Source organism: Motacilla alba, chromosome 1 (assembly GCF_015832195.1).
Source record: "Motacilla alba alba isolate MOTALB_02 chromosome 1, Motacilla_alba_V1.0_pri, whole genome shotgun sequence".
In the NCBI taxonomy this organism is placed as follows: domain Eukaryota; kingdom Metazoa; phylum Chordata; class Aves; order Passeriformes; family Motacillidae; genus Motacilla; species Motacilla alba.
The window spans coordinates 28556295-28567022 of NC_052016.1; the positions used below are offsets into that span (position 1 = coordinate 28556295).

The following is a 10728-nucleotide window of genomic DNA, read 5'->3' on the forward strand; positions in this document are numbered from 1 at the left end:
ACAAATCTGAAATAAGCACTGTACCCTGCCCTCTGCCTGAACCAACCCCTTACACGTATCTGGTAAATGATTTACAAACCTTAAGATAACAAAGTATAAAACTGTATCACTCTCTTCACTTTACAAACAAAACCCTTTCTGAATAATTTGCCATGTCTGTGAAAATGTTTCAAATTTTGGTGTCTGCTCTGCTGTTTACAGGTAAGTGCTTGACATTATATCTCTGTCATTCTCTTCATGCTTGTTAAATAGTCAGCTGCCAAAAAACTCTGTTACCACCACAACAGCACCAATGGAAGAGAATTAACTGGAAATCACTGCAGCAGGGAACATACAGGAGAATGGATGAGCGCAAGATTGCATGGCAAATTCTGTGAAATATAGTTTGATTCTGCTCCTTGTTGTGGTCTTCAGTCACTTGTAGTCACTAAATGTTGTGTGATTTGCAGGGGTCCCAGGACGAGGGAAGAGACAAGAATCTTGACTCCATGTTTCAGAAGGCTGATTTATTATAGTATGATATATATTATATTAAAATGCTGTATTAAAACTATACTAAAAGAATAGAGAGAAAGGATTCATCTGAAGGCAAGACATGAATAAAAAGGAATGAATAACAAAGGCTCATGACTGACCAGAGAATCTGAGCCAGCTGCATCCTTGATTGGTTATTAAGTAGAAACACCTCACATGGACCAATCAATGATGCACCTGTTGCATTCCACAGCAGCAGATAGTTATTGTTTACATTCCTTCCTGAGGCTCCTCACCTTCTCAGGAGAAGAAAATCCTGGCAAAAGGATTTTCATAAAAATGTTGTGGTGACACTTCGTGACTACTTTTGAGGCTTTTACTGCTCATGTATAAGGAAGAAGGATGCATTTCTGACTGAAAGGCATTCTTACAGGATGACTTCCTGAACTGTTAAAATTGTAAAAAGAGCTTGATGCTATTTCTACAAAATCTTCTTTAAATATCTCTTATCTCAGCATTTATTGTTTGTAAACAATACACATGCAATTGGAAACAATTTCACATGCATTTATAAGGATCCAAAATAATCTATTTCACAAGTAATTTCTGGAATACTTGTCTTGAATTTCTTAAGGAGACTGATTGTTTTAAAGCACTCAGGCTGTCTAGATGCTGATCCTTCACAACACTGAGTAACCAGAGCATCTACAATCAAGACTCAACCTGTAAAACTTGGACCAGAGGGAAAATGGATGGGGCAGGGCTACCACATGCTCTTCCCAAAGCAGCACACACTGGTAGAGTCACTAATCAGTGATGCATATGCTGCAGAATTAATTTGTTCCTCACATAATTAGAACAAACCAGGCAGGCAGTAAGTGACAGCTGACTTGCCAAGTGATTGCCTGCATCTTGACAAGATGGTCTATGCTCATGCATTCATTAAAAGCATTTCTTAGATTTGAGTGCTCCAATACACATGCAGTAAATACATGATGTGAGTAGCTAAGGCAGAAAGAGGGAGACAATGATTAATTGTGGATTATTGAAAAATGTTTTGTAAATTGGGACCACAGTCAGGTATAATCTCTCTCATGCGTTGAATTCACTTCCATGCCATATGAACCTGAGTTTTGACTGCAGTGAGGCTCTGTAGGGAGATAAGGAGATGGAAAAGGACTTTGTCTCTTCTGCAAGTTTGAGCTCACCTATAAACCTTTCCCCCTTATTTGTCCTTCCTGATCTGCAGTTGAACTGGTACAATTCCTGAGTACTTGACTATCTTCTTGAACTTCGCCTCCTTTCCACTGAAGGCCATTTATAGCACAAAGTGTCACCTGAGGCCAAGCTGGGAGCACAGCAGCTTGCAGCCCCTCCTTTCGGAAGACTTTACTTTCATCTCTTTTATGTCTTTTGTCTTGTTTACCCTCTTTTTCAGGTTTCTATTCTCCAAAATACATGCACAACTACCTATTACTAGTTTTTAATGAGCTGTTAAAAATTTAATTGATCACAATCAGCTCAGTTTTCATTAATTGTAAATCCTTTCAGCAACAGTTAAAGTGGCCGTGAAGTCAAATAGAGACTATAAGACTTATGAGAATCTTATTTTTCTTCATGCCCTCAATTCAGCTGCTATAAATCATTCCTCATAATAACCGATGGTCACAGCGCTGGGAATAGGCTCTCTGGACCTTGCTTAAGCCTCTGGAGAGTGCAGCAGCAAGGGATGAGGTAGGAGTGTGATGTCTTGGCACTGAGACAATTGCTGAAGTCTCTTGGGTGTCTGATGGGGGAGTTTTGCCACAAATGGATGTAGAAAGGAAATCTCAACAGGACTCACTGAGTGGACCAACGGACTGGTGCTTTTTCTAATACTTTGCTGCAGTGGAAGTAGCTCCTTCCCTAGGATTGTCTAGGATTTTAACCAAATTGCCTTGCTATTTAACCATGCCTGAAAACTGTCCTGACCCCGGGCATCATCACACATATTGAATATGTTCAATAGCTAATTCTGCATTAAGTGTCTGTAACTTCTCTGCCTTTGCTGATGAGGGAATGAGGCTGATGCTGTAGCTCTAAGGATTGTTAATGACATCTCTTGAACCAGAGAGCTCTTTGTGTCCTGTGATATAAAATTAAGAATTGTCAAAGAATAAAATCTATTTTGCTTCAAGCTTGAAAAAGAAACAGATAAGGCCAAAATTTCAATAACTGGGTGATATGGGAAGAGTTGAAGTACTTAATCAGTGACTTTAAATCTTGCTGTCAACAGGTATTAGCAAATCTGACTGATTTAATTCTATGCTAAGGCTCGTTACCATCCAAACACTCCAGGATACAAAGCCTATGTACATGTGGGAGGATGGATTGTAGGAGAATAGAGATAGTGCTGAAGGCAATCTCTTCCCTGAGGAGTTGCAGCTGTACTAATTACCAAAGAGTAGGAACAGGCCTGCCCTAAATAGGCCACAGCTATGTCCAATAAGGATGGGTGTTATAAAAAAGTGGGTTAGCTGATTAAAAGGGGAGCTGGAAGTTGGTTGCTGTGAGGAACAGTAAGGGTAAGGTGGTTGTGTGAGGGACAGGAAGGAGTCATCTAGCTGTGTAGAAGGAAGAGTAAAGGAGTCAGTGTTATGAGGAGCTGCCTGTGGAAACTCACAGAGAGAAGGTATGAAAGTTTTGCAGTAAGGTGATAAACTGATGGTGATAGCAGATTGGTGCCAAGCACTGATGCTAACAATTGCTGGCCCATATGTGGATGAGTCCTGGCATGTACATACAAATATTTAAAAAAATAATTTGAAAAAAGCAATGTGTAAGTGTTAGACATTAATACAATTACACTTTTCAACTAAAAAAAAGGTTCTATCTGGGCCAGAGTTGGCCTGCAGAATCCACAAGTCTCTCTTTGCTGCAATCCAGCTGCTTTATGGAGTGTATTGACAGATTGACACATCTTGATTTCCATGGAATGCTACATAATCTAGTGAAATACTTGAGTGAGGAGAGAAGTAGCTGCTGCCACATTCTTTTCAGCTGTTACACTGTGGTATTCTGAGTCCTCAGACTGATTTCTGTGGTCTGACTGTGTAAACTTAGATTTAGAAAGTCAGATAGCTGAAACATGGTGGGGAGGTGGTCCATTCTGGCTCATTTCTAGTAGTAGGAAACACACCTGAGCTGCAGACTTGATTTACTTTTCAAAGTTCCTAACATGTCAGCAACTGCCACCTCAGCAAGATTGACGTTTAGCTCTGTCCAAGTTTAGCCTCTGTCCGAGCTCTGTCTTAAAGAGCTGATAAGACTGGCAGCCTTACCTCCATGAGCTGAGATTTTGACCAAAGTCACCTCAGCCAATATAAAGAGGAGTTATTTCACCTAAAGGAAAGGAGCCAGAGCAGTTGCCAACTTTTGACATTTAAGTTACATTGATATTAACTTAAGCAATATGTTTTCAAGTTGTCAGAAACTGGAAAGTCTTTAGAAACTGGGAAAAAACCAATAGTGTGCACAGAGAGTGTTTGAAGTGCTGCTAAATAATTGTCAGGTTTTTTGTAAATATCACAACAAATCAGAGATAAAGCACTTTTCCCTGTGGTAGATGCACACCAGGGATAAATTTTGGTCCTAAGCCTAGAGATTGCTCCTTACCACTTATACAATAGTGCTGATCTGGATAAAAACAGGCTTTGGGGTAGAGAGTGGAAGAAGCATATACTATATAAAGACAAGTTTGAAGATTTGTCTTCTTATCATTAAACTCTGCCATTAGATGTGCAAATTGTGGCCCGCCCGCTCTCCCCAGATTACTAAGCACACAATGGCTCTTGCTACTTAACTTTCACAAAAGAAAATGTATATCAAATAAATAGGTCCCTTAGCAGGCAAATGTGTCAAAACTTAATCCCATACTCACCTTTTTGAGTGTGTGATGAAGTGGATCACTGCACATTCAACTGACAGAAAAAGATGTCTTCCTGGGAAGATTTGGTGGCTACATCCAGCTGAGTATGTTGCTTTCTAGAAATCTATCCTTGTAAAGAGAAATATGCTTCCATTCAAGTCTAGGATGAAGAGATTTTAAAGCACAGTAATTTAAGAAGTATCCAGGTTGATTTTCTATTTTGAGTGCAGTTTGCTTGCTATACTGTGATTTTTTTTATTATTACTTTGATATTCTAAGATATTTGATATGCCTTTTTATAATCAGACTTTTGTCCTTTTTTTTTTTTTTAATATACTCAATGCTGGATTAAGTGCACATTTGCTTTTTTTGATAAAGATGGCAGGGTTGTATCACCATCTCTCCTCAATTTTAGTCTTAGATCTTAGTAATCCAAAATTAGATGCTCAGAAGGCAGGGTAGCAATAATGACTACTAACAGTTTTCCTTCTGGACAATGTCTTTTGATGCACAGGATAGACAAAACTATCTGCTGAAGGCAATAATTATATGAGCTAAGCACCTGCTCGCTAAAACCAGCCAATTTTTTTTCTATAATTTGCTTTTCATGTGAGAACACTGAGTGAATCTTCAGGAGATGATGAAAGGAGACAATCTAACAGGTAACAGCTGATACAACCTCAGCAATAGTTCACCCTCCACACATGTTCCTCTTATTTTCCTACTGGGATATTTATATCTAAAAGTACTTTTCAAATCACATATTTATGTAAGAGAGGAAAACAATATTGAATAATAATAAAAAAATACAACATGTTTGGTTGCTCTTCATGGTGAGTTAACTGTTTAAGTACAACTTGAAGTTTTTCATTTTTTGCAGCTCAACTTTACACACTATGAGCCATTTTATTAACATCACCCACCTGCTTCTAACTCCCTCTAGTCTCACATCAGATGCTCTGAAATTCCAATCTCCTGGTTCGTATGCTAATCTTCTACAAGACACACTCCTTCAGGAATACTCTGTGTTTATAAAGCAAATCCTTCCGCAATATTTTAAGGTATTCAAAAGGAGGGGGGAAATTAAACCCAGTCCAAGAAACTTGAGGCAAGACATAGTTCATTTGATGAAAACTCTGCACTGTATTCATAGGGGCTACTCAGATGGAGACAGCTGGTCTGATGACCCCAGGTCTACATTAGAGCTAAGTGAATACCTTGCTTTCTCTGAGCTCTGCCAGAACACAAGCAAATGTGCCACCACACTGAAAGACCAACAGGGCTAATTCTAGTTATGCTAGAAATGACCTCGCTGGAGTTTTTCCAGAGGTGAATGAAGTTTGCCATGTTCAGAGACTTATTGTGAACTTTACAGCAAGACAAAGAGAGAATGAGATAAGCCAGAAGGATTAGGTGATATATAAAGGCACTTACCTGATTTTCTCTTGGTACTGCTGCGTTTTTGGAGTGCTCCAGCAGCTGGGGACAAGTTCTGCAGAGATGGCTCCCAGGAAATGAAATAGCAGCTAGAAAAGAATAAGAACTGGGTGTCAGCATTGACAAGAAAAGCCAAGAGCAGTGCTGGCATACCTGCCTCTCCTCAGAGCAGGCAAGTGCATTTCATTCAAAGTGAATACTTAGCCTAGTTAGGGGTGGCATTTCTCATTGGATACAGATGCAGCCAGAGCAGGCTATATATTAAAAACTGACATATAATACCCTGAAGATGCAGCTCTCTGCACCACAGTAGCCAAGATAACACCTCACTGTCCCACCAGTGGAATGACAAGATCATTTTTTGAAGATACTGGCAGCAAGAAAAAAAAAAACTACAAGAAGCAGAGCTGCTTAATAATAATCTTTTTTTTTTTTTTTTTTTTTTTTTAGTTTATTTCAAATTTGGAGGGCCAGAGCACATACTGGTGATAAAATATGATGTTTAATGGCCCTTACTAACTCTATGTACATTTAATGAAAACAGAAGCCTTTTAGTGAGTCAATTTCTGATCCCAGTTCAGTTATTTCAGTCCAGAAATGTAATCACAGGCTTACAAAATATTAAATACAAAAAAAAAAGAAACTCCCCAAATTCACTAAAGAAGCTCATAGATTTTTCTAGTGGAAAACAGTAAATTGCCAGAGGAATGTTGAAATTTGGCACAAGCTTAGTTTTTTCTTGTGCAGCTCTAGAATACAAGTATAGCAGCTTAATAGACATATGCATGAAATATATTTTCTTCTTTCCCAGCCTTCCACTAAATGTCTGAACTTACTTTTTTTAACGGAGTTGGTAACATTTTTGAAGATGGTATTCCTTGAAAACTCCCTACCCTAAAACTTCTACCTCTAGTTTATGATTATAGTTATTTGCAAAATGAAGAAACTGAAGTAGCAAGGAACTACTGGGATTGTGATTGCTTGCTTAGTAACTTTTCTAAAGTACTATTTGGTGTCTACTTCAGGAGCAAAGATTACAACCGTCCTCACTTGTTTTTTTTTATTCATTACTGTATAACCAAACTCTTTCTCATCTTCTTTTTAAGCATTTCTGTCACTGAAAAGAAACCAAGTGAAAGGGAGCAGCAAACACTCTAGCTCACATAGCTTCTACCTATATGAATTCAGCAAACATTTTCTTCTATTTAAAAAACTAAAAAGCAACAATATTGGGGATGATCAGGAAAGCCAGCAATAATTAAAAGTCAACTGGATTCAACTGAAATTGCATATGAAAGCAAACATTTAATACTCCTAGTTAGATTTTCCCCCTAGAAATTCAGGAATCAGGGCATTGGAGGGCTGTGAGTGAGCTTATAGCTTGTCCTGCTGAGCTCCTACTGTAAGATATATTAGAAAAGGGTTCAAGTTCTTGGCCCATGTGTTCCAAGTATGTGCAGGTCACTCTCAAGTGTCCATTTAAACCCACTTGACTAAACTGGAGAACAGCTGCTGACAGACACTGGCCTCAGCTCAGCTGATGGATCTGAGCTCCATCTTAATCAGTAGTTCATTAAAAATTGTGTGATTTGGACTGATGTGCTATTTTGGACTCTTTTATCCCCAGATTAATTTATGTCTCAAAATTAATTTATGTTTTTAAACACTCGAGACTAAAAAGAAAAGGTTTTTTTTTTCTGTACCAGGACCTTTCATATGAAGCTAAAGAGGAATTCTGGCCTTTGCCTTGTGAAGAATATTTTTTTCAAGATTTGCAAGGACTCCTTCTGCATCTATGGTGACCTCAGAAGCTATCTGAAGCAATGCAATAACAAGATTAGAAGTGCAATATCTTCTGTTCAGAAAGTAATTCCCAAGCATGCAGTTTCTATGTTGATACTAATGAGAGTAAATATCACATATAAACCAAAATGGTTTATATGAGGTTCAGAAACCATAGATACATTCATAGGTAGGGTTTGTGTTATTTTAAAACAACTTTAGGCTCTCAGCACACTTGAGACTATTAGAGTCTAAGAGAATTTTTGTAACAAACTTTGGCATTAAAAATAAATTAGTGCCTTAATTAGGTTGTAACTTTATTTACTTCAGATTGAACAGCAAAATAATGACTTAGAACATTTGTTTTATTAACTTCAGGCCTAAAAAGAAATTTTCTTTCTGTTAATCTAAAGTAGGACTGCCTTCAATTTTTATTAAATAAACTACAAATTCAAAACCATGTTTTGTGGACATAAGTGTATTATTGAAGTGCACATTCTAACTTATTTTTATGACATTACAAATATTTATCAGCTTCTGTTTCCAGTGTCCTTGGAGCACCCTTTCTGACAGAAGAATCAGCGAATCAATTCATGCGGCTTAAACGACACATACCATATTCTCCGAGCTACTGGGACTCAGGCAGCAGCCAGAACACGTGGGCATACACTGTGGCTGAACAGGTATCACCCTTCCTCCTGCAGCACCTACTGAGAAAAATAAAGTACGGGTCTGGAATTAATGTATGACATAAATCCTTTGGGTCAAGGGCAGAAATTTTTCTGATTTCTCAACATGGGCAAGGTTGCACAGTAGTCACAGAGAGTATTTATTTAGTATTAAAGCTCAGAATATTCCTTTCTGTGTTGATCTACTTCAGATTAGTGAATCATGGGCTGCTTTGAGGGAAACAGCGCAATACTACATGGACTTGGACTCTTTTGCCTTCAATCCTTCAACAACTGTGTTAGATGGAGTTTCTCAACAGAGCATTTCATAGACTCGGAGCCTGTGTGTACCTAAGTAAGTAAAACTGATCCCTACAAAACTGCTGACAACTGGTTAATACTGTCATAACCTGACACAGTGAAAAACTTTTCCAGATAAAATTTTTCAATTGCATCTTGAAAAATTAAAGAAGATTTTTTTCTACTGTCCAAGTTTAATGGTTATTTAAATGTGGTCATTTTATTGTGGCAGATTCTTTTTTAAGTATGTTTTGGAAAAGATCGTTAAGGGCTTGAAGAATATATATCCTTTTAAAAGTCCACAGAAACTAAACTGCTTCCTATAGATCTGGTTTAAAAAGCAGACAGAAAGGAATTCCTGAGGAGAAAAATAAAAGATAAAAAATGACATCTATTTTAGTAACAAAACTATATTCAGTGTGGAATAAAACCTCAGCAGAAGAAAGCAGCGAATGAGACATAGCAGTTGGTGAAAGCAGTATTTATAGATTGGCACAGGAGTACATGAAATGAAGTGTTGCAAACTGTCTCAGAGAAATTGTTAAGGAGTGTGCTAAAACTGGCCACATTTTTTGGAACAAAATTTTTTCAAATTGAGGGAACAATTACTAAATTATTCAGTTGGACATGCATAATACCCACATTATTCCTGTGGAACACTTTTCCTGTGAAGATACTGCAGTCCTTAAAAATGGACAGGAGCAGGTAGAACTAAACTCTACAGTTTCAGTGCTTAAAATAATTACTAGGACAGCAATCTGTCAGTCTGACCGAAACCACTAATAGGAAAATGGGTAAACTTCTAATATACTTTGAATTGAATATGCTTTGAATTTCATTGACTTAAAAGTACCTTTCTTTTTGAAAACGTGTTCCATTTTGAAATGCAGCTATTCAAAAGACCTTTTATTTTTTATAAGATAGGAATTTGACTTGGAGACTCTCAGAGTGAGCTTTCCAGGACTGTTCGACCTGAAAGGTGACACTAGTTTCACTTACTCTGAGCAGAAGCAAAGTAGGAGAGAATAGCTAAAAGCTATAATTTATTTTTCCTCCTACTGAGGCTACAGCTGGTGCCCTTGGGCAACTGGAAGGAAGCATCAGGTTACTCATTCACAATTTCTGATACTGTTATGGGTGGATAGCAGCAGTCACTTCTGCTTTATGACAAATTTACCTGCAGACACTTTGTTCAGTTTTCTGAAAAAAAAACCCACTGTCTTTCCCATCAGAAAAAAAATCCTCACAGAGAAAAGCTCTATGTCTAATTACTGGTTGTGCATTCATGTGCCTGATGGCTGTGATTGCAGCAGCTGCCAGGCAGACTCCAGGATGAGTTATGCCTCCAGAAAGATAATCCTAATGATTGTCATATGACAGGTTTAAAGCCACTTACATAAACACATTTGCAGGAACTCCCACTGAAATATAGTTATGATTTCAAAGCAAGGGTAGTTAACTCACAGACTGAAATAAACTTCCCAATACTAATATGACAGGAATTGACATCTAGAGTTTTTGAGAAGCCATATAGTAGCAAAGAAGCATCAAGCTAGAAGTTAAAAAGACCATTATGGAAAAGTAGAAGTCTTTTCAACCTTATTTTTCTTGATTAGTGATAGTTCTGAAATGGAAAGCCTATACAACCCATGCAGGAATCTGGTTCAGGGGCTGTACTTCCAGAAGAAAACATTTATGAAAGCTGGCAAATCTGAAGACTACAGCTGTTGACAGGATCTTTAAATCAATTCTGTGATTTTTTTATTTTTTCCTAAAAGCAATTTATTCCATCTTTTCTAGCAACAACATCAGATCCTACATGGAGCAACTACAGCAGTCTGAGACTCGCCTCCAGCAACAAGCTATTAAAACCTACACATTTTGTATCTGGCCATGTTAGAATATGGCATGTTATGTATTTGCCATTATGTATTTTATAAGATGACTTTATCTCATCCCACTTGGGTCTAAACCCAAAATTAACACACTAATTCTCTGCCTAAATACTGCATATTTTATATTCATGAGTAGAACTGAGATGTAGGTCATGATAAATTAAATAAGTTGAAGAAAACCAACCATGAACTTTTAGCAGGTTGGGTTTAAAAATGCTTAGTGTTTTCAGGTAAAACATTCTTTTGACTAAACAATTGTTTGAAG

At 37.6% G+C, this 10728-nt stretch overlaps 1 protein-coding gene across 1 annotated transcript; it reads left to right on the forward strand.

Moving 5' to 3' along the window:
* Nucleotides 1–63: 63 nt before the first annotated feature.
* Nucleotides 64–10470, forward strand: C1H3orf85 (chromosome 1 C3orf85 homolog). The gene is made up of 4 exons (XM_038146004.1): nucleotides 64–201; nucleotides 8135–8283; nucleotides 8481–8623; nucleotides 10369–10470. The coding sequence occupies exons 1-3, from the start codon at nucleotides 153–155 to the stop codon at nucleotides 8598–8600; spliced, it is 318 nt and encodes a 105-aa protein (XP_038001932.1). The 5' UTR covers nucleotides 64–152; the 3' UTR covers nucleotides 8601–8623; nucleotides 10369–10470.
* The last annotated feature ends 258 nt before the right edge of the window (nucleotides 10471–10728 follow it).

Bases quoted from the DNA above. Each gene is read 5' to 3' on its own strand.
- C1H3orf85 (XM_038146004.1), top strand. From the start codon at position 153: ATGTCTGTGAAAATGTTTCAAATTTTGGTGTCTGCTCTGCTGTTTACA. The intron at 202-8,134 runs GTAAGTGCTTGA...AATATTTATCAG, and splicing joins GTCTGCTCTGCTGTTTACAG to CTTCTGTTTCCAGTGTCCTT. The intron at 8,284-8,480 runs GTATCACCCTTC...GATCTACTTCAG, and splicing joins CATACACTGTGGCTGAACAG to ATTAGTGAATCATGGGCTGC.